The sequence below is a fragment of the Boleophthalmus pectinirostris genome, unplaced genomic scaffold (genome assembly GCF_026225935.1).
Source record: "Boleophthalmus pectinirostris isolate CB_2022bp ecotype Guang Dong unplaced genomic scaffold, ASM2622593v1 HiC_scaffold_2, whole genome shotgun sequence".
In the NCBI taxonomy this organism is placed as follows: Eukaryota; Metazoa; Chordata; class Actinopteri; order Gobiiformes; family Gobiidae; genus Boleophthalmus; species Boleophthalmus pectinirostris.
The window spans coordinates 39,196,293-39,220,412 of record NW_026571152.1 but is presented as its reverse complement, the minus strand read 5'-3'; the positions used below and the strand labels follow the sequence as shown (position 1 = coordinate 39,220,412).

At 37.0% G+C, this 24,120-nt stretch overlaps 1 protein-coding gene across 1 annotated transcript in view; it reads left to right on the top strand.

The window, feature by feature from the left end:
• The window catches only part of slc28a1 (solute carrier family 28 member 1), a 32,994-nt gene that overhangs the window by 738 nt on the left and 8,136 nt on the right, over positions 1–24,120 (top strand). The window contains exons 3-14 of the mRNA XM_020920751.2: positions 131–234; positions 672–763; positions 2,259–2,448; positions 4,648–4,789; positions 9,844–9,957; positions 10,897–10,971; positions 11,301–11,381; positions 13,909–13,989; positions 14,111–14,236; positions 17,753–17,883; positions 19,168–19,336; positions 23,599–23,796. Of these exons, the coding sequence (XP_020776410.1) occupies positions 131–234; positions 672–763; positions 2,259–2,448; positions 4,648–4,789; positions 9,844–9,957; positions 10,897–10,971; positions 11,301–11,381; positions 13,909–13,989; positions 14,111–14,236; positions 17,753–17,883; positions 19,168–19,336; positions 23,599–23,796 (1,503 nt within the window). The remainder of the gene's footprint in view (positions 1–130; positions 235–671; positions 764–2,258; positions 2,449–4,647; positions 4,790–9,843; positions 9,958–10,896; positions 10,972–11,300; positions 11,382–13,908; positions 13,990–14,110; positions 14,237–17,752; positions 17,884–19,167; positions 19,337–23,598; positions 23,797–24,120) is intronic.

Sequence of the window (24,120 nt, the reverse complement as noted above, 5' to 3'; positions counted from 1 at the left end):
GCGTAGCAATGGAAACGAGAAAGCAAAAAGTGACATAGTATGGCTTTAAATGTGAACTGAAAAGCGTGTGAAATCGGTAAGCTGCTGTGCATTAAGTAAACATGAATGTGTGTGTGTGTGTGTGTATTAGGATATATATGACAACACTTTACCCACGGTACATGAAGAAAGCCAAAGCCAAAGAAGCCAAAGCCAGCCAAAGAAGAGAGGGAAAAACTTTAAGTCGTACGTGAGGTGAGTCAGAAACCACGAAAAATTACACCATATGTAATTATATTGCACAAAACATTTAGTAATGTCTGAATTCTATCCGTACTTACAAGAAACCTGAGCAAATGTTTGGAAATTAAGCTGTTGTTTCCCAGTTTGCATGTTTAATCTTAGAATGTCGTCATTACTTCTTGTTATTATGTTGTTATACTATGTTGATGCAAATTTGTTGATGCATCATTTGTAATAGTTTTAGGGGAGGGTGATTAAGTCATATAAGGTCAGAAGTTCATATCTTTTAAGGTGGAAATACCTTGTCAATATAATGCCATGGTAATAATGGCAACGCGTCGTAAAGTAATTTTATAAACAAGATAAAAAGTGGCTGACTCACACATGTACTCACACATGATCGTAAAAATGTGCTGAGTGAACTTTCTTTTTTTCTCTCTTTCCTGCAGCAAGGTTTCCAAGCCTCTTAATGCTACAGAGGATTATGTCAGGGCTCACTCGCAAACCTTCAAATACGTAATTCTAGGCATTCTCGGAGCAGGTAATGTTCACGTTCAAGGTTTTATGTTACACACAATGGATTCTTGAGAGTGTTTAGTCATGTTATAATGTTGTTTCCTTCTCAAAAACAGACCTGAAGTTGTGTTTTGTTTCATTCACACATGTTTCAGTAATCTTTGTGATTAGTCTGTCTACATTCCCAAAGCTCAAAATACTCCATACTCCACACCCCATAGAGTATATTTTCCACTTTGTGAAGTCGTGAATTGGTAGTTTTCAAGGTAACAGCTCCTTTTAGCTTTAGTTTAGTAGCAATTGGTGATTCTAGGCACCACCTAGTGCCTCTGCTCAATTTCATTTCTCTCCAGTGACTAGGTCAGGAACCAGAATACACTCGAACAAGGGTCTCTAACCTTTTTTCTCCAGTGAGCTCCCTTTACAAAATGAAAATGCCAAAGAGCTACTGTACCAATTTCAGATGTCCCAAACAAAAGGAGTAAATATAAGAGCCACGACGAGCCTTAGATGGGGAACAGTTAGATGTTTATAAAACATAAACCATCATCCATTTATCAGTGCACCAAGGCAGGCATAAAAATGATACATTTACAATGGTAATTAATCGCATTTTACTCATTATGCACAGTACATATAATTAAAAAATCCCTTTGTGAGCTACTTGGAAGGGGCTACTTGGAAGCTACTAGTAGCTCCCGAGTGACACATTGGAGACCCCTGGACTAAATATTAAGACATATAAGACTAAGATACAAAGACATTCACAGCACAGAAATAAACTTTCCTGAATAGCTTGAGAATGATCTGGAGCTGTATCAGAACAAGTATAAGAGCACATAGACTAGTATAAATCCATGGACCACAGAGGGATTACACAGATATAAGACCACATGGGAATTGAAAAGAAAGTACTACCATTTAATGTTAAAAACACATTCTATTCTAAATGACATTCTTTTCACTCGGTCACGTTGAGGCCTGCATTACCGTCAACATCTGCAAAGTCAAAACGCTGCTTCTCCCGTCTGTGGAGCTTCAAATCAGACAAGAAAATGAGTTATTTTTAATGTCCTGCGACAGTTATAGAAACAAAACAAACTCCAGAATCCGTATATCATTTGTTCATTGGTTTTTCAAAATAAAACCAAAAATAACCAAACGAAAAAAACGATTTTCTTCATTATATATCTCCAAAACAAAAATGAAAAACAGGTTTTCAATTATGTGTTTAAAATAATAATGCAAAAAACGGATAACGGCAGTTTCTTGTTTTCGTGACTTAAACTGCGATGCTGGACTGAACCAGGACTGAACCAGGACTAGGAAAAAAAAAGTATGCATTACAGCGAGGGCCCCAAACTCAAATTCTACTAGGGCCTCCAAATTGCTAACTCTGGCACTGAACAAAACACAACTCCAGGTCTGTTTTTGAGGAGGTAACAGCATTATAACATGACTTAAAGCTCACACGAGTCAATTTTGTGTAATAAAGGACCTCTAAAACATGCTTCTTGCAGGTTATGTGGCGTACTTCATCGCAGCGTGTGTGTTGGACCTGAAGAGGGCGACGGCTCTAGTGGTGCTCACGTGTTTGGCGATCGTCATCAAGTCTCTAGGGCTCCTGTACGAGTACAAGGGCGACAGCATCAAGAGCTGCTTTGAGCCTGTGGTCAGCTGCTTGAGCTCCTACTTCAAATGGATCAAATGGTCAGTGGTGGAAGAAGTGCTCGATTTTGTTACTTAAAGGTGCACTGTGTGACTTTTCTGGTCGAGGGTCCATCACCTGCTTGTTTCTATGGATATGTCATGGAAATGAAACGAGTGAATAATGAGCTGACGAGAGGAAACACAGGCTTTTATCAGCAGAGTAAATGAGCACAGTTTAGGACACATTATCACAACATTCAATACATGCCTCCCGAATTTTGGACTTCCGGTTATTGCGCAATGCATACTGGGAAGGATCCTTCGAAAAAGTGAGCATCAAACCTCCATGTTTGTTTTCCCAGTGGGATGTGTCTATTGTCAAAGTCGATCTTTTCAAGTCTTTTGAACCATATCGCTTTTGTTTCTGGTTCTGATATCATCATATTTTAGTTTTGGGATTCAGACATCGTAATTGTGTGGTTGTTGGATCCTAACAGCGGAAAACGGCTCGAGAAATTTGTTTGAGAACTCCATGAATGCAAAAGGGAATCAGATGTGTGTGACTGCAAACCTCTGTTCAAACTGTTTCCCTTCCCAGAGGAACAGAAAAATAGTGAAAGGTGAAGGTGATGGGCAGGTTTGATACACAGGAAGGACGAAAAAGGAAACCTTTGGCTGATTAAGAAATCATCCCCAGTTTGCAGTGAATATTTTGTATGTGGAGCATCATCAATGCAAAATCCCGTTTGTTAAGCGAGAGGTGCAGAAGACAAACAGACTGAGCTCGCACTTTCTTTTTCGACTTTACAGCAACATCACGTCTTGGTCTCTTTGCAGTGGAAGATGTTTTGGCAAACAGCTGGTGTCTTTCGCTTTGGCGTTGACTTTTTAAATTCGTAACCAAGGTTGAGCGAGGGTTCGGGATTTTGCTTTGATGGTGCTCCACATACAAAATGACTGCCCAAGAAATCAGCCCGAGGTTGCTGCGAACAAATCTTTCCTTTTTGGTCCTTCCTGTGGATCAATCCTGTCCATCGCCTTCACCTTTCACAATTTTTCAGTTCCGTTTGCAGTCACACAGATCTGATTCCCATTTGCATTTATGGAGTTTGAAAACTTCCTGAAGCCCATTTCTGCAGTTAGGACATCCAAAAACCACACAATTAACAATGTCCGTATCCCAAAGCTAAAATATGACAATATCAGAATCAAAAACAAAAGTAATATGGTTCAAAAGACTTGAAAAGATCAACTTTGTCAATAGATACATCCCGCTGGGAAATCAAACATGGAGGTTTGATGCTCATTTTTTCGGAAATCCTTCCCAGTATGAATTGCGTAATGATCGGAAGTCCGAAATTTGGAATGCATTTATTGGATTTCATATTCTCGGCTTTCTCACCCGTCAAGAGCTCATTTTCAGCAGATTTTCCTCAATTTTAAGCTACAAAACTGAAGGAGCAGAGTTTCATTTATTAAGTTTGTAAAAATTCACCATAATTTTTTGGAAATTATCGATGGAAATTCTGCAAGCATGTTCATTATAGTTGTTTTTATTTTTTTATTTATTTATTTTTTTTGTACAGTTCCTTAAAGGTGCTTTGTGTGACTTTTCTGGTTGAGGGTCCGTCACCTTCTTGTTTCTATGGATACGGCATTTCTCTACCTGGAATATTCCACAGTACGGCATTAAACAGATCTACCTTACATTTATTAAATTACAGGTGGTTTAAACACTCAAAAATACCACATTAATTCTGACTGTGAGCGGGGTCGCATCTCCAAAGATCTGACCTGTAACTTGGTCTGGTTTGTGCTTAGAAAGATTTAATGCCATACTGTGAAATATTCCAGACAAAGCAATAACATCTCCACAGAGAAAAGTATTTGACAGACTCTCCACCAGAAAAGTTACACAATACGCCTTTAGGTAAAAGTACAGATACTGGAGCAAAGAAACACTCAAGTTTTCACACTTTGAAAAATCTACTTAAGTAAAAGTACCTGTATAAAGTTTAAAAACACAGTGGAGCACTTCCTGTAGTATCACATGACATCACAAGGTGGATCGGAGCTTAGACTACAGTAAATATGACTCCTTAAATTTGTTATTTAAATCCATTTTGTATTCTTTCTCGAGTTTTCAGACAATCTTAAAACTTTTCCGACAGCGTTTGCTTATATGTGCATTGTGTCACCATGGTAACCGCTGAACATTCCACCATAGAGTACGATTATGTGTGTTTATGTGTTTTGCAGGGCCTTCATCCTGCTGGTGGTGGTGCTGTTCGTGGTGTGGATCGCCATAGACACCAGCGAACGTCCCGAGCAGCTCATCTCGTTGGGGGGAGTGTGTATGTTTGTCATCCTCATTTTCCTCTGCTCGGCGCACAGGACGGCGGTGAGTGAGAAACTAAAGGTCCTACAGTAAACGCAAAATTTACTCTTGTGAGGTTTTAGTCGTGTTAAAATGTGGTTACCTCGTCAAAAACGGACCTGGAGTTGTGTTTTGTTTCATTCACACATGTTTGAATCATGAAGTGGAAGAAGAAGTACTCAATTTTGTTACTTAAAGAGTACAGAGCAAAAAATACACAAGTAAAAGTATGGCATGAAAAAATAATGATAAATACTTTTACTTTTCACTCCTGTTCAAAAATGTAGTGAAGTAGAAAGTACACATACTTGCTCTCAAATGTAGTGAAGTAAAAGTGGAAAAAAAAATCAACTTTAAAAAAAAAAGTATAAATACTTTTACTTTTCAGTCCTGTTCAAAAATGTAGTGTAGTAGAGAGTACAGACACCTGCTCTCAAATGTAGTGAAGTAAAAGTAAAAAAAAACTGAACTTTAAAATGTACTTAAGTAAAGTAAAGTACAGATACTGAAAATGTTTACTTAAGTACAGTACAGATTGTCAATTTCAGGGCCAAACTCAAAATGATGACCCAAATCATTCTACTGAAGGTGTATGGAGTTTAAAAACACTTCAGCACTTCATTTTCATTTAATTTCATTTATTTATTTATTTATTTTTATTTGTTTCTCTCATGAAAATGTAGAGTAGTATAATAAATAACGATACATAATGTAAATGTACGTAAAAGACGGTGTTTCCATGATTAGAAAGTAGCAGATATGAAGAAAAATTCTACTGTCCTCTGGTCCAAAGTGAGAAAAAAAAATAAAATGACAGAGGCATTTTTTGCTGAAATGTTGTTTAGGAATGAAAAGGGCTTTTGGACATCGACCATCTGAGTGTGCTCGGCATTTTTTCACTTTTATCAAAAACTATTCTATCATATCTAGAGGTGTAACGATTTCCAAATCTCTCTGTACGATATTTTTTCCATATCCATCTCATAATATGATATCTTTTGTGATATTTTGTGGAGGCAAACAGAACTGTGAATGCTCAACTTTTTTTCTCTTAAAATGCCTTGACAAGACTTAATCCAAAAGATTTAAAAGTGCTTATATAAAAGTGCTTTATTTCATCATATAGTCTGCACTGAAATGGAGCAAAGGATCATGGTCTATGTAGTTCTGTCAGTTTTTTGTCTGTTTTGACTTGTAATTCGAAATACTGTGATAGTCCACGATATTTTTGTGAGATCTTTGACGATAAGATATCATGATATTTTGATTATTGATCCCTAATCATTCTTTCACCTGTGTGAACCATAAATCTTCTTTATATTTGACATTTATCAATCATCCACACTTTCCAGTTGGTATTGTTTCAAACATTTTGATTTAATTCCTGTATTATCTCATGACATCACAAGGTGGAATAGAGCGTTTTCAGTTTGAAAAAAGAACTCAGCCTAAATCTGCAGGGTTGAAAAAAACAAAAACAAAACACAACTCCAGGTCTGTTTGTGATGAAGAAACAATACTGTAACAGAGGTCTGAAAATAGTGTAATATGGCCCTTTACACAAACAGCAGAATAGTCAATAAGTATAACCCCTATACCAGACATGTCAAATTCAGGCCCAGGGGCCAAATTTGGCTCGCAATATAATTATATTTGGCCCGCGAGATCATATCAAATCTGTATTAGAGCTGGTCCACCGGCTACAGATAGACTATAGAGACATTATTTATTTAAAATTGTGTGATTATTTTATATTTTGCTTGTTCTGGATTCAATGTTTAAGCAAAACTATTATTAAACATTTATTTTAATAAGAAAAGGTTTATTACATATCTCGAAAGAAGAGAAAACAAATATGCTGCTGAAATGTTTCAATAAATATTTAGTCTGACCCACGACTTAGTCACAGTTTTTAATTTTGGCCTCTGTGAATTTGAGTTTGACACCCCTGCCCTGTATGGCAAAGAATGACCAAAATTACCCAAAAAATCATACCTTTTAAGTAAATGTTAAATCAAACAAAATAGGAATAATTGTCTCATTGATGAAAATATTACAAAAATTACGAAACTGACTCTTACATAACATTTAATCATCCCCACGAGTATAGATCATATGTTTGTGATGAGGAAACAATACTGTAACAGAGGAAAAAGTATAATGGCCCTTTACGGTTACACTCTCACACACACACACAGGACTGTAGTCAATAAGTATAAGTCCCACATGTCTCTTATCAGGGCTTATCAGTGCGGACTGCTGAGTGACTCCATATCACCTGGCCTTGGTCTGTGTCATCATAAGTGTTACCTGAAGTGCTGCCTTGGAATAACAGCACTGACCCTACTAGTCCCCCACACATACACCGTACTACTGTATACGATCAAGTCACAGTTAAACGTCCTGTATTACACAAAACTGACTCTTGTGAGCTTTAAACCAGGTTCTAATGCCGTTACCTGCTCAAAAACAGACCTGAAGTTGTGTTTCATTTCATTTATGCAAGTTTAATAAGAGTTTAACGATATCCGAGTCTCATAATACGATATTTATTGCAATATTTTGTGAACAAAACTGTGAATATGCAACTTTTTCCTCTTAAAATGCCTCGACAAGACTTAATCCAAAGACTTAAAAGTGCTTAGAACTGTTATTTCTTCAGGTAGTCTGCACTGAAATGGAGCAAAAGATCATGCTCTATGTAATTCCCTCTGTCTTTTTTTTTTTTTTTTTTCTATTGCTGCACCATAACTCTTAAAGAGACTTAAGTCAATATATTGTGATGGTCCAGAACTTTGACGATACGATAACATGATATTTCGGTTATTGTTGCGTCCCTAATGCTTAAGCAATCATTTTTATTAGTCTGTCTACGTCTCCAAAGCTCAAAATGCTCTGTCCCACCTTGTGATGTCATGTCAGCAGGAAATTTTCAAGTTAATAGCGACGTTTTAGAATATCTTTATTGTCATTGTAAAAGATAAAACAAAATTAAGCGCACTCCTCGTTCAGTGCAAAGGTAGCAATAAATAATAAAAGATAAAGATAAATAGAGTCTCAATTAACATTTCTTAAAAGTACATGAAAACCTCACACACCCACAAAGATCCCAACGATAAACCTCCACGTTACATAAATGTAAAATGTAAAAAAAAACAACTACGCTTTGATAACACCGTTTAGTGAAATAATGGCTGTTGGATAAAAACTGTTTTGTAGTCCATTCGTTCTGTTTTTTTATGGACCTGTTTTATCTTTAATGCGGAAGAGATTGGCAACTCCGGCGCTGAAATCATCCAAATTATTGTAGTGAAGGTGTATGGAATAAAAATTAAAAAAAACATAGTGGAGAACTTTCTGTATTAACACATGACATCACAATGTGGAACATGTTTTCGGTCTGAGAGAAGAACTCAGTCTAAATCTGCAGTGTTTGTGTTTTAAGCAGGTGTAAATGAAACAAAACACATCTCCAAGTCTGTTTTTTGATGAGGAAACAACACTATAACATAGATCGGAAAACGTTATATGGCCCCTTTAAAGCAGGGGTGTCCAAACTTTTTTCATCAAGGGCCACATATCTAAACACAGATGAAGCAGAGGGCCGATCGAGGGCCGTAGACTGGTGCTCATTACAGTGAATCATTGAAATATGTGCATATTTAACATATTTAGCATATTTACAATGAGCCATCTGTCGTTTATTCACGCTAAGATCCTTAAAACCACACACTGCATATTAAATATTGGCTTTATCAAGGTAGATTTTCAAAAAACTTGCAATAAAAAGTTAATTTTTCATTGGTCATTTGGGCAAATTCTCCTGGAAGCATGACGGCCAAGAAAAATTTGTCTGAGGGCCGCATTTGGTCCATGGGCCATAGTTTGACATGCCTGCTTTGAAGTTATAAAAAGACAAAATACGAGTGACGGTGTGTGTAAGGGAATTATCTGTCTTTATGATGCGTTTTAGGGTTTTAGGTTGAAAAATTCTTTATACAAATGGTCAGTGTAATACCTGAGATCCCTGTTGTGATGCCTGGGGGAGGGTTGTGTTTAAGAATTGAAAATTCACACAATCCACCTCTCTGTCTGATGATCATTTATGCTCTGTTGTTATCAGCCCCATTAGTTTATTTACTTGTGTTTGTCTTGATTGCAAGTGTCGTGAGGATGAGCTGGAGTAAAACCAGTGACTTTTGGACTAACAGTCTATAAAACACTTCCTACTGGTGCCAGCAGAGGGCGCAATTACAATTTAAACATGTTACTTTACTATTCTTGTCTTATTCATGTATAAGCAGTACGGGATCTACAAAGCTTTTGCTATTGTGCCAGACACGACAATAAGATCAAAACATTTGTGAAGCCACAGTTTGACACTTTGCGCACCTTGTTCCACCTTTTAAAATGCATCAAAAGTGAAATAAATCCATGGTGAGCGATCCAAGCGTAGTTAAAAACTCTTTGCTGAGGATTCATGTATAGTTGATGACAAACAAAATGAACAAAAAGGGGAATTTTAACAGGTAAAGGGCAACAGGAGGTCAAAAAACTGTTTGGCTCCACTACACTCGTCATAAATAAGAAGCCATAAACCTCAAAATAATACAAAACATAAACATTACTCAGGTAAACTTATGATTAACGTAAGTTGAAAGAAAAATGTAAATGGTTCAAATTATTTCTTAAGCAAATAGTCAACCAAGTAATCTTGTTCATGTTGTCTGCACTATAATAAGCTGTTGCTACTATAAAACCTGCATTTACTTTTGATTCAATATATTGTGACAGCCCACGATATTATTGTGAGACTTTTGACGATATGATATCACGATATTTCAGTTATTGTTACATTCCTAGTAAATATTAAATCAAACAAAATAGGAATAATTATCTCAATAATGAAAATATTACAAAACAAACAAAAAATAAATTGGGTTTAGGCTTCAACAACAACTCTTATTTAACATTTAATAAATCAGTCAATGCAATGTCCCCACGTGAGTATACATTATATGCTATTATTTTATTTGTTTAGTTAAATTAATTCATTTTTATCTTCATGTGTGTTGCAGGTGAAGTGGAGACCCGTGTTTTGGGGCTTGGGGTTGCAGTTCTGTATTGGTCTGTTTGTCATAAGAACGAATCCGGGGAATGTCGCATTCAAATGGCTCGGGGACCAAGTGAAGGTACGAACTGAAATAGTCTTTTTTAGTATTTTTAACACATTTCATCAGAAGCTTAAGACAGCTCATCCTGATTACTCAGAAACCACATTTCCGAGCTGATTTTAGCATTTAGAAACTTGAATCACCACAGCTGGGGACATGCAAGTCATGACTTGGACTCGAGTCAGACTTAAGTCACTATTTTTAGGCCTTGAGGCTTGACTTGATAAAATGGACTAAGACTTGGGACTTAACTTGGACTTGAGGTCTGTGACTTGAGAAGCACTTTTACATCTGAATTTATTCTATTCTGACTGTAATGATTCATTCTAAGATCTTGTCATGACATTTAAAAAGGAAAAATGTGCATTTCTACAACTCTTATCTACTCTATAAATACTCATATATAAATATACCATGACTTTATAAGTACAATTTATCTTAAAAGTCATACAAATTGCAAAAATCTAAACTATATTTGGTATTTTGGTTTAAAGACTTGAAATAACTTGAAGCTCAAAGCAGATGACTTGGACTAAGACGTGGACTTATGGGCCAGTGACTCGAGACTCAACTTGGGCTTGCCTGTATTTGACTTGGGACTTGACTTGGACTTGAGGTCAAAGACTTGCAAAACAATGACTTGGTTCCACCTCTGGTTATCATCGTAGACATATGATGGGAAGTGAGTGGCTCCATTGACTCTGGCTCCAATTCACTTTCTAAGGAAAAAATGTCCTCTCTCTCACTGTTACAGCTGCTTTTAGGCTTCTCATTTTGGTCTTAAAATGTTCGTATTAACCTGCGCTACATGATCCTTGCGTTTTTATTTTGCTATTTTGTCCGTAAATAAATTCCTAACTGCGCTATAAGATTTCACTCTTTAACTGCATGCCTCGATGAGCTTCATTTGACTGGAGCTGAACACTGTGTCTATGATTATCACTTTTCTATTTGCAGATATTCCTGGATTACACCAAAGCGGGATCGTCGTTTGTTTTTGGAGATCTCATAGCGAATATCTTTGCATTTCAAGTGAGTATCTAAAATAATGTTATTGTCTGTGAATCAAATGTAAATGTAAAAGTTTGAGTAAAGCTTTATTATTGATCTGTCTGCACCTCTAAAGCTCAACATGCTCTGTCCCACCTTGTGATGTGAAGTAGTAGTATTGAAGCGAACAGCTCCTTTTAGCGTTAGTTCAGTACAGATCGGCAATTCCAGAGCTGAAATCATCCATATGTGTGTGTGTGTGTATATATAAGTGTGTATGGAGTTTAAAAACACAGTAGGACAGTTCCTGTATCATGTAAATCAGCATCTGTACGCTTTTATAAGTACTCGTTGTTGTTGTGTTTGTCCAGGCTTTGCCCATCATCGTTTTCTTCAGCAGCGTCATGTCCATCCTGTACTTCCTGGGCATCATGCAGTGGGTCATTCTAAAGGTGAGCGCTCACACGTCTTTGGAATTGTTGTGGAAAAAGTAATATATATCTCCTGATGACAAATAATTAATCCATTTGCAAAGCCCGATGAGTTTTTGGAATACAGACCGAGGTTTATTCTTGTTACAGCCCAAGTATCTGCCCCAGAACATCTGAGCTCTGAGTATTTGTACAGAAATACAAGTTACATACATATCAAAGCAGAGTGACTTTTGTTTCAGAGGCTGGTGCTAAATGAACATACATTTGAGGACAGCTAAGACAATACACCATTTCCTGTGTGTGCAGACAGTTGTGTCTGCTGAACCTTTACACATGTCAATGATAAATTTCGGTCTCAGGAAGAAATCACATCAATTTCCACAAAGACAGATTGAGAAAAGTCTTTCCACAATATGAATTTCCATCACAAAATTGTTTACAGATAATCTTTGGGTAAAATCTTGGTGAGTCTTACAAAATATGACAATGTAGGTAATTTATGTTGTATAGTTTTGAACCTGTGCAGTTCTGTTTGTTCTATTCATGATTTTGTATGGGGCTGATCTTGACCATAAATAAGTTCAGTACAGATGATAAAGCTGTTTTAAAGCCTCCAGAGAATCAGTGCAGTGTGAATTGTTGGTGCACATGAAAATTTAACATTTTACACAAATGAACCGACTTTATGTCATGTTTAAGACGCAAAACTTTTCTCAAATTCTCTATTGACGTGAATGGGATTCTCGTTTAACCGGGAAAAAAGAGCGGCTTAGGAGCATTTAGAGACAACAGTGGAATAAGGTGAATACCAAAATTTATACGTTGCAGCTGATGCCATCTTTGCTAATGTGTGCATTGTGTCATTGTAGTAACTGCTAACCAAAAGAGACACATGTAGAAAACCCCCAGCCTGATGTCACTGCAAAGAATCAATACAGTAGTTCATGGAAGTCACTGGAACTTTTATATAAAGGACTCCAGACACAGACAGACTGAGCGGCGATGGTGAACCAGACACTGTGGTGGAGGACAGACAGCAGAGGAAAGCCTGTGTGGTTGATTTTGCAACACCAAGTGATTTCAACATCAGGAAAAAAGAAATAGAGAAATAGAAGAAAGGTTCAGAGAGGAGCTGGAGCTGGAAGGTGAAGGCAGCAACCGTCCAAACCCAGAAGTATTTTAAAGTGTTAACCATCAGTGTTAATGTGTTGTCTAGACAAGGGAAAAGAGGGCAGATAACATAAGATGATTCTTCTTTCTGCTCCTTTTCTTTCATTTCATTAGGGCACTGTTAATGTATTTTTTTATACTTTATGAATGAAATAAACAAATAAATAGATGAATAAGGAGAAACATCAGACCTCTCAGTCCAGAAAAGTGCAGCAGAGAAACAGCAAAGCACAACAAAGAGCCTGCTCAGCTACTTTGCGTTTTTATTTTTGTGTAATTGATGAGAAGAGTTACACACCAGTCAAAAGTTTGGAAACACTTTTTCATTTATTTTTCTTCTTTATGTCCATGATTATTTACATTGTAGTTTAATTACAGCCTTTTACAACATGGCATTGGCTCACTTTTTGCATTTCTGGACCCTGACATGGCACAGCTGTGAAGTGAAAACTATTTCAGGAAACTTCATCAAGAAGTTCACTGAGAGAAGGCAAAGGGTTTGCAGCTCTGTTGACAAAACAAAGGGTGGATAATTTAAAGATTTTAATACAAAAAGAAATATTTGGTAGAGTTGTTTAACTTTTTAACTACATAATTCCATATATTGTGCTTTATATATTTGGTGTCTTCTGTGTGTATTTAATGTGTAGAAAGTAGGAAACGTAAAGAAAAATACATTGAAAAATAAGGTGTGTCCAAACTTTTGACTAGTAGTTAGAGGAGCATTGTGTAATTTTTTTTTTGCAAACAATAATAAACAAAAACAGATTTCTGCACAAAATTTCACAAGTTCAGCATAAATCTACAACATTTGAAGCTTTATTAGACCTCAAAAATATGCACAAAATACTTTGATTTACTTTACTCTTTCAGTACATTTTTAAACAAGTACTTTAATACTTTTATTTAAAGGTGCATTGTGTAACTTTTCTGGTGGAGAGTCTGTCAAATGCTTTTCTCCAAGGAGATGTTATTGTTTTATCTGGAGTATTTCACATTATGGCATTAAACTTTTCTATCTTCATGGAGACCAAATCAGACCAAGTTACAGGTCAGATCTGTGGAGAGTTGACCCCGCTCACAGTCAGAATGTCTGTTTTCCTAGGTATTTTTGAGCTATAAAATCACATGCAATTTATTAAATGTAAAGTAGAACTGCTTAATGTCATACTGTGGAACATTCCAGGCAGAGCAATGACATAGAAACAAGCAGGTGACGGACTAGTCAAAAAGTTACATAGTGCACCCTTCAGTTGCCTTTACTTAATATGTATTCTAAAAACACCAAGAACTACTTTGACCACTCTTTTCTCCCCACATTTGTCTGTAGTCTTCATAATTGTCATGGTTTTATCTGCTGTTTATGTTCTCGCAGATCTCGTGGGTGATGCAGGTGACCATGGGGACCTCTCCCACTGAGACCCTGAGCGTTGCTGGAAACATCTTCGTGGGACAGGTATGGTCATTTCAACTGTCTGTCTGTCTGGTGTTTTTATGAGTCTCTCTGTACTTTGTCCTGTACTTTTATGATCCTCCAGAAGGACACTAGACACTTCTGATGAGCTTGTGTTTTTCAGACTGAGGCCCCTCTGCTGATCCGGCCCTATTTGAAAGATATGACCAAGTCTGAGATCCACTCTGTGATGACCGGGGGGTTCGCCACCATCGCAGGAAGTGTCATGGGGGCGTTTATTTCATTTGGGGTAAGAGATGATGTTAAAGTGCGTATGTCTTTGCAAAATAATCCATGGCTCAACTTTTTGACAAATTAATTCAACACAATGATATGAACGATATGCGTCATCCACACGATCAGGCTCCTGGCTAGCTCGCCAAATGTACCACTGATTTAAGTCTAGGCAACACGACTGTGGCTAAGAATATTAGTGGGAACTGAAGAGTAGTTCTTTGAAGAAGCCCGAGGTGTGAATGAGAAATAAACAACAGTATTTGTAGTTCTTATATACATGTATTGAAGCGGAAAGGCAAATTAAATTATAAACAAGCAAAAAGTAACACAAAAGTTTAAATCTCAATTTTGGGGGGAAATAATTTGAGTCTTTTAAACAAAAATAAACAGTTTCTCTTCACCAGAGTTTAGTGTATAATCCACATTTTGAGAGTTGCAATTTCACGGTTCAAGAAGTGGCGAAAAAAATAGGAAACAGTTTGTCCTATGGCACGGTTGTTTAGCTCGCCATCTGGTGGTCTGTTGAGTTGAGATTTGCTATAGTTCATTGAAAGTGGACTCGACCCAATTGGTAAACAAGTACGGAGGGGTTCGCCACCATCGCAAGAAGTGTTGTGGGGGTGTTTATTTCATTTGGGGTAAGAGATGGCGTTAAAGTGCGTATGTCTTTGCAAAATAATCCATGGTTCACCTCAACTTTTGGGCAAATTACTTCAACACAACGATATGAACAATATGAGTCATCCACACGATCAGGCTCCTGGTTAGCTCACCAAATATAATGCTGATTTGAGTCTCAGCAACATGACTGCGGCTAAGAATATTAGCGGGAATAGAAGAGTAGTTCTTTGAAGGAGCCTAAGGTGTGAATGAAGAATAAACAACAGGACTTGTAGTTCTTATATACGTGTATTGAAGTGGAAAGGCAAATTAAAATATAAACAAGAATAAAGTAACACAAAAGTTCAAATCTCAATTTTCAGTCTTTTGAACAAAAATAAACAGTTTCTCTCAAGAATTCAGTATATAATCCACAGTTTGAGATTCGCAATTTCACGGTTCAAGAAGCGGCGGAAAAAAATGGGAAACAGTTTGTCCTATGGCACAGTTGTTTAGCTCGCCATCTGGTGGTCTGTTGAGTTAAACATGTACGGAGGGGGTCGCCAGCATCATAGTAAGTGTCATGTTTCATTAGGGGTAAGAGATGGCGTTAAAGTGCGTATGTCTTGCCAAAATAATCCACGGTTCAACTCAACCAACTTTTTCACAAATTAATTCAACACAATGATATGAACGATATGAGTCATCCACACGATCAGGCTCCTGGCTAGCTCACCAAATGTACCACTGATTTAAGTCTAAGCAACACGACTGCGGCTAAGAATATTAGTGGGAACAGAAGAGTGTTTCTTTGAAGAAGCTCGAGGTGTGAATGAGAAATAAACAACAGGATTTGTAGTTATTCTATATGTGTATTGAAGAGGAAAGGCAAATTAAATTATAAACAAGAAAAAAGTAACACAAAAGTTCAAATCTCAATTTTGGGGGTGGATTAAGTTGAGTCTTTTAAACAAAAATAAACAGTTTTTCTTCACCAGTGTTTAGTGTATAATCCATAGTTTGAAAATCGCAATCACTAATCCACAGCTCGAGAGTCGCAATTTCATGGTTCAAGAAGCTGTCGAAGAAATGGGAAACAGTTTGTCTTACAGCACAGTTGTTTCAACTCGACATCTGGTGGTTTGTTGAGTTGAGATTTGTCATAGTCCATTGAAAGTGGACTCCATCCATTACAAAAAAAAAGATCTTGTTTTCCACGACCAGATTGGTAAACATGTACAGAGACGCTTAAAATGCTGAGTGAAATGCGTAGTTTTAGAGAGTTCCAGTGCTTTGTATAAAGTTTGCTGGACACCAAGGGGAAATAAACTGCGTGAACTTAAAGGAACTGGAATGTTCGGGGCAGCAGAACAGGAAGTAGACCCGCCAAAATAAAAGTCTCTGTACTAAATGTGGGTTGCATATGTTTATTTTTTATGAGTCTCTCATTTGGATACATTTCAGGTTCACACTCCCTGATGATGCCACCAGAGGGCGCATTTCCAATTTAAACATGTTACTTTATGCTACCATATGTTACCCTGTTACCTTAGTCATGTATAGGCAGTATGGATTCTCTAAAGCAGAGGTGTCCAAACTTTTTTCATCAAGGGCCACATATCTAAACACAGATGAAGCAGAGGGCCGATCGAGGGCTGTAGACTGGTGCTCAGTACAGTGAATAATTGAAATATGTGCATGTTTAACACATTGGAATGAGCCATCAGTCCTTTATTCATGCTAAGATCCTTAAAGCTGCACACTAATTATTAAATTCTGGCTTTATCAAGGTAGATTTTCAAAAGACTTGCAGTAAAATGTGCAATGCAAATGCAAGGTAATTTGGACCAATTCATCTGGAAGCCTGAGGGCCAAGAAAAAATTGTCTGAGGGCCGCATTTGGCCCACGGGCCATAGTTTGGACATACCTGCTCTAAAGGTTTTCATAACAAGATCTATTCAATCCAATCCACTTTTATTTCTATAGCACATTTCATAAACAAAACAGTTTCCAAAGTGCTGCACAATACAGATAAAACATATCCAATAGAAGTATAAAATAAACCTCTACTTAACTCCACTAGACCTTGTAAAGACAATAAAACTAGTCAAATAAGAGCAAGAATATCAATAAATTTAAAAAATACCAATAAATAAAAGACACAGAGGACCACACAACTCACAGGGTGTTAAAAGACAGAGAATAAAAGTGGGTCTTAAGACGAGACTTAAATCTCTCCATGGTGGGGGCTGTTGGGACGTGGAGGGGCAGAGCGTTCCAGAGTTTAAGGTCAGTCACAGAGACGGTCCTGTCCCCCTGGTTTTAAGTTTTGTCCCGGACCCCACGAGCTGGAGCTGGACCTCAGACTTCAGAGTGCGCTCAGAGAAGTAAATTCGAAAGAGATCTGAGATGTAACATGGGGCTAGTCCATTCAAAGCTTTAAAACAAACAATAAAATCTTAAAATCAATTGTAAGACGAACTGGAAGCTGGTGCAATGGCACTAAAATCGGAGTAATGTGCTCGTGTTTTTTGCTTCCAGTTAAAAGTCACACTGCAAAATTTTAGACCAACTGTGCATAGTGACAGAAAAATGTGCATTATAGTTGTCTAAATGAGAGGAGATAAGAGTATGCATGACCTGTTCAAAAGTATTAAAAGATAAAAATGGTTTTACTGCAAATGATAAAAGCCATATTTGACGACTGTGTTCACTAATTTTTCAAATTTAAAATCACTGTCAATAGTAACACCAAGGTTGATGACAGAAGGTTTGACAAAGTGCTGCAATGGACCCAGATTCATAAGGTGGTCAGTGGTGCCAAAACATATTCCCATACATAAAGTGAGGATTAGGGAAACAAAAACAGCAACTTTTCTATTTCTATAGTATTAACCATGACTCTTTTCTCTGTTCATTTATTTCCAGATTGACGCCTCCTCCCTGATCTCGGCGTCTGTGATGGCGGCTCCGTGTGCGCTGGCCATCTCCAAACTGTCATTTCCAGAAACAGAGGAGAGTGTTTTCAAATCTGACAAGAACATTAAAGTGGATTGTGGGTATGTGCACTTTATATTAATGTGTTAAAGGGCCCGTATCACGCTTTTTATTTCTCTGATCTGTGTTATAATGTTGTTTCCTCATCACAAACAGACCTCGAGTTGTGTTTTGTTTCATTCACACGTTTAACACACAAACCCTGCATCTTTAGTCTGAGAAACTGAAAACTGAGAATAATCTGGATAATTTCAGTCCCTGAAATTGCCCAAAAGGTAAAAGGAGCAGTTAACTTAAAAACTACTGTTGCACCCCTGAAATGACCGACACGACTCGCGTTCATTTTAGCTTTTGGGCAACTTTTAATTTCAGATTTCAGTTCGTTTGTTAACAAGTATTTTTCATTTTTCTGCTTCTTCACAACAACAAATCAATGCGCTTTTCCCATAAGCCTTTGAGTCTCACATTCCTAAAGTAACGATAAAGACCCTGTTATTACACAAGTACAGTGAAATGATAAAATAAAGAATATTATCCATTAAATTTGTATTTATATCAAATGCATTTTTTTTAGCAATTTAAATTAAAAATGAATTTAGTATTGCACTACACCCTCCCCCACTAAAATAATGGAATGGCAAAAAATGTTTACATTCAGAACATATAAGTGCTCAGTTTCTAACACTGAACATACAATTCAAATTAGGTTCGTCTTCTTCAAAACAAAAATAACCACACATCAGGTGATTACAAATGTGTGAGTACAGGAGAAATAGCCATCATTCATTTTCAGGGCACTGCACTACCATTAAATGCAAGGTGGAACAGGGCATTTTGAGGTTTGGAGATGTAGACAGACTAATACTAAAAGATTACTCAAACATGAGTGAGTGAATGAAACAAAACAAAACAAAACAAAACACAACTCCAGGTCTGTTTTTTGATGAGGCAGCAACATTCTAACGAAGCTTAAAGGTGCACTGTGTAACTTTTTGAGTTAGAGGTCCGTCACCATGGAGATGCTATTGCTTCACCTGTAATGCATTTATTCAGTTATGGGTGTTTTTATTTCTCAAAAATACCTTTAAAAACATGCGTCACCACTTCACAGATCTCATTTGTAAATTTCCCTGGTGGGATCTTTTGCTTGTTGCTACGGAGACTGATAAGTTTAATGCCATACTTTGGAAAATTACAGGCAACGCAATAACATCTCCATGGAAACAAGCAACTGGTGAGCCCTCTACCAGAAAAGTTACATGCTTCACCTCTAAAGCTCACAAGAGTCAATTTCCTGTAATTAATAGAATGTGTAGTTAAAATATGATTGTTTTTTGTTTACGCAGAAATGAGCAGAATATTCTGGAAGCCGCCAGCAGTGGAGCGTCCGCGTCCATCGGTCTCTGTGCAAACATCGCTGCCAATCTCATCGCCTTTTTGGCCATTCTGGAGTTCATAAACAAATCTCTTCAGTGGCTCGGGGGGATGGTCGGATACCCCTCCCTCACATTCGAGGTTTGTTTATTCTAAACAAAAAGACTTGTCACGATAATTAAGAATCAAGTTATTGTTCAATGTATGAAAGCTGCAACAGTACTTTTTGGGCGGATCAATATTTATTATTTATTTTCTTTACACTACTGCGACATTTTTGGTTCATTTTTGGCTATAAGATAAGATTTAAAGGTGCACTGTGCAACTGCCCGCTATGTACTTGTCTCCATGGAGAGGTTATTGCTTTGCCTGGAATGTCCCATGGTTTGACTTTAAACATTTCCATTTAGCATTTATTCATTACGACCGTTTTCTTCCGTGAATAGGGTTGCCTCTCCACAGAGCTGAACTGTAATGTAGTGTACTGCTGTAACCTGCTTGTACAGTTGTAGGGAGTATTATTTGTTACATAAAGGTGAGTTGTACAGTTGTAGGGAGTATTATCTGTTACATAAGTGTGTGTTTTTGTACAGTTGTAGGGAGTATTATCTGTCACATCAATGCAAGTTGTTGTACAGTTGTAGGGAGTATTATCTGTTACATAAGGGTGAGCTGTTGTACAGTTGTAGGGAGTATTATCTGTTACATTAGGGCGAGTTGTTGTACAGTTGTAGGGAGTTGTAGGGAGTATTATCTCTTATATAAGAGTGAGTTGTTATACAGGTGTAGGGAGTATTATCTGTTACATAAGGGCGTGTTGTACAGTTGTAGGGAGTATTATCTGATACATACAGGTGAGTTGTTGTACAGTTGTAGGGAGTATTATCTGTTACATACAGGTGAGTTGTTGTACAGTTGTAGGGAGTATTATCTGATACATACAGGTGAGTTGTTGTACAGTTGTAGGGAGTATTATCTGTTACATAAGTGCAAGTTTTTGTACAGTTGTAGGGAGTATTATCCAAGGGTGAGTTGTTTGGTTAACATAAATTTCTTGAGATGTTTTTTTTAAAAGCAAGACGACATCTCCATGGAAACAAGCAGACCCAAGTAGACCCGCCTCTAGAAATATTACACAGTGCAGCTTTAAGTTGTAAAAAAAAAAATGGAATAAATAACTTCTATGATTCATTACAGATACAAAAGTGTTTTATTCTACTAGTTATTTTAATAATATTGTAGATTTATAATAATTTTATGGCTTAAATCTGCTCTTGGCTTTTTGTGTCAGTGCCGTATATATTTATTTATATTTACTTATATTTACTTATACTATTTACTATGTATTTAATTTGTATTTTGTCACAGACCGACGTTCTACTCTGTATATTTCCAGTGTTTAGGGTCTGTTTTACACTTTATGCCCCATAAAATAGAGCAAGGGTCACTCCAGGCAGATCGTTAGTTTCAGTTCAGATTGGTCATTAGTTACCTATAATACTTATTAAAGCTACTTATTAACTTTACTGTGTTGTTGCTTTGTCTGGAATGTTCCACAGTATGGCATGTTATTATTACAGGTGCTTTTAATTCCTCAAAAATACCATGCCATTCCATAGATCTGACTCGTAACTTGCCCCGGCAGTGTCCCCATTCAACATATACTGTATCTATGCATAATGCAATACTGCGGAACATTGGTTTGAGAAAAAAAGCAGGTTGCGGACCACTTAAATTCCACCTTAAATTAGGAAACATAATGCAAAGATAATCAAAATTTTCATCTTACAATAGGTTTTGAGGAGAGAATTTCTGGATGGTTTGATGATTTCTTCTCTCAAACACAACCCCCCCCCGTTCAACCTTGTGATGTCATCCCGTAATAAAGGAAGTGCTCCACTGTGTTTTTAAACTCCATACAGCTTCAGAAGAATCAGTTGAATGATTTGAGCCTTGGAATTGTCAATCTGTACTGAACTAAAGGAAAACTGTGGCTGTTGACTTGAAAAGTACTACTACATTTTATGACATCACAAGGTGGAACAGAGCATTTTGAGCATGTTTGAAGAACTGCTTAAACATGTGCGAATGAAACAAAACACAAGTTCACGTACGTAACAGTCTGTCTTGTCTGTGTTCATCTCAGTTTTGTTTTTGAAAGTAAAACTAAATGAAATCAAAAATCAAACTTGAACAATATGAATACCTGAAAATAACTTCACAGAATATGTCAAAAAAAAAATTATGTATTTAAATTTCTAGCCGTCTAAAATGGTCCATGGAGTTTGAAACAGCATTTTGAAAGCGGCAGGGAAAGCGAGGTTAGCGAGTTCATTAATTATATTAATATTTCGCTGTGTTCAGGCCAAACTGGAGGAGTCTTATCAGAACCGACTGTTTTTGAAATGATTGCCAAAGAAATGTCTGAGTGCGGCTATAGACGGTCCTGACTCCAATGTCAACAAAAAATAAAGAGCCTGTGAGCCAAACACAAGGAGGCTAAAGACTCAAACAAACGAAGCAGCTGTGGACGTGTAACCTGTCCATTTTATGAAGGAGTTGACCGTATTTTGGGACACAAGCCGAGCGTTTAGGCGACTTCCATAAACACTGAGCATGTTCGCTGCGTGTGACGTCGTCGTGTCCTCCAATGTACATGCGGGACACTTTTGGGGCGTTTAAAGTTCACACTGGAGATCACATCCAAGTCACATTTAATTGGAAATGTGAAAGACCACGTAAAAAAATTCAGACTTCACAAAAAAATCTGAATTGAGCATCAAGCCCTGCAGTCTGAACGAAGCCTTAAACAATTAGGCAAATTGTAATACACAGATTAATAGGCAATTTATAAAAGCAAAAAAAAGAATACAATGACATCAAGATGAAGAACAAGGACATTTTCTCAGTTATCCCAGATTTTGTCAGAGTTATTACCATCAATAGAGCCCAAAGGAAGTCGTCATCTTCATGTTTCCAAACGTCTTCCGGTTTTGTGACGTAAGCATGAACTGAGCCCGTAATAAATAAAAAAAATACTCTAACATGTGAATGAAACAAAACACAACTAAAGGTACACTACCGGTCAAATGTTTTAGAACCCACACTTTTTCCAGTTTTTTACTGTTGACCAAAAACATATTCAAAACTTTTGATTGATGAAAGTGTCCACCTTTGGCAGATATAACAGCTGAACACACTTGTGGCTCGTTCTTTTTACAATAGAAATCAAATATTCTGCAGAAAGTTCTTCCCAAATCTGTTGCAGAAGTTTCCATAAATGTGTGGCACTTGTAGGTTGCTTCACTCTTCTGTCCAGTTCAAACCAGCTCGATGGGGTTTAAGTCTGGACACTGTGCTGCTGGACACTCCATGTTCTCAAGTTTTACCATCTTTTTTTTTTCTTTTTTCTGAGGTAGTTTTGGCAGAGCTTGGACTTGCCTTTTGTTCTTTTATCTTTTTTTTAACCTTATGGCTGTTCATTTCTTACCTTTGTACTTTGTATTTCAAGCTCTTCGTTGGACTTGCACATCTCGAATTGCAATAAATAACTGGAAAAATTAGGGTGTTCTAAAACTTTTGATTGGTAGTGTATATTTTTGAAAGAGATATCAGCATTATATATATAACACGGCCAGTGTGTTGGGAAGGTGACTTTTAAAATATATTCCCCTACAGATTACAGATTACATACCCCAAAATGTAGTTTGTAATGGAATCCAGTAAATTACTTAAAGTGAGTAAAGTAATCTGAATACTTTGGATTACTTGATTTTGTCATGCATTTTAAAACTACATGAATGCAGCGACCACATCCTGAGAATTCTTGTTTGTTCTTTTCAAATTGGTTGTTGAGCGTAAGACTCCATGAAGAGGCTTTTGTTTGGTGTAGAGAAGCAAAGACGTGGATCTGAACGTAAGATGTTTTGTCTGTAAAAGAAAATAAAAAGCCCCTTAACCATATTAAAAATATTATTGATAGAGAAATTATTTCTGTATGAGATCACTGCTGCTTTAAATTATGTCCACCCACTGTTAGTGTCATATTGTTTAGACCTGGTTCAGTCCTGGTTTAGTCCTGCTTTTAGTCCTGGTTTTAGTCCTGGTTTAGTCCTGGTTTAGACCTGGTTAAACCTGGTTTAGTCCTGGTTTAGCCCAAAATGTGAAAACAGGAAAATACTGCCATGTAATCCATTTATTTCAGCAAAGTAACTGTAATCCAATTACCACTACTGAAACAGTAACTGTAAGTGAATACAGTTACTCATAATTTGTACTCTGATTACATAACTCCGGTACATGTAATCTGTTACTCCCCAACACTGAACACGGATTAAAGCTCACAAGAATCTGTTTTGTGTAATGTTTAAAATAGTTTTTTTCGTGTGTTTTGTGTTCTACAGCTCATCTGCTCCTATCTCTTCATGCCAATTGCGTTCATGATGGGTATTCCGTACAAAGAAAGCTTCGTGGTGGCGCAGCTGCTTGGCACGAAGCTCTTTCTCAATGAGTTTGTGGCCTACGAGAAATTATCCGCTCTGAAAATCAACCGGCTGAATGGACTTGATTACATTATCGACGGAAAGTTACAGTGGATTTCGGTAAATATATGTTTTTAGTCTTCTTATTTGCTTTTCTCCGTGGAGATGTTATTGCTTGGTCTGGATGTTCCACAGTATGGCATTAAAACTTTCTATCTTCACGGAGACCAAACCAGACCAAGTTACAGGTCAGATCTGTGGAGAGGCGACCCCACTCACTGTCAGAAAGCCTGTTTTTCTAAGTATTTTTGAGCTATAAAACCACCTGTAAATGAATCTGTGTATCATTCGTTAATTCGTTTTTCAGTATAAAACCAAAAATAAGAAAACAAAAAAACAACTATTTTCTTCAAATATTTGTCTCCAAAACCAAAATGAAAAAAC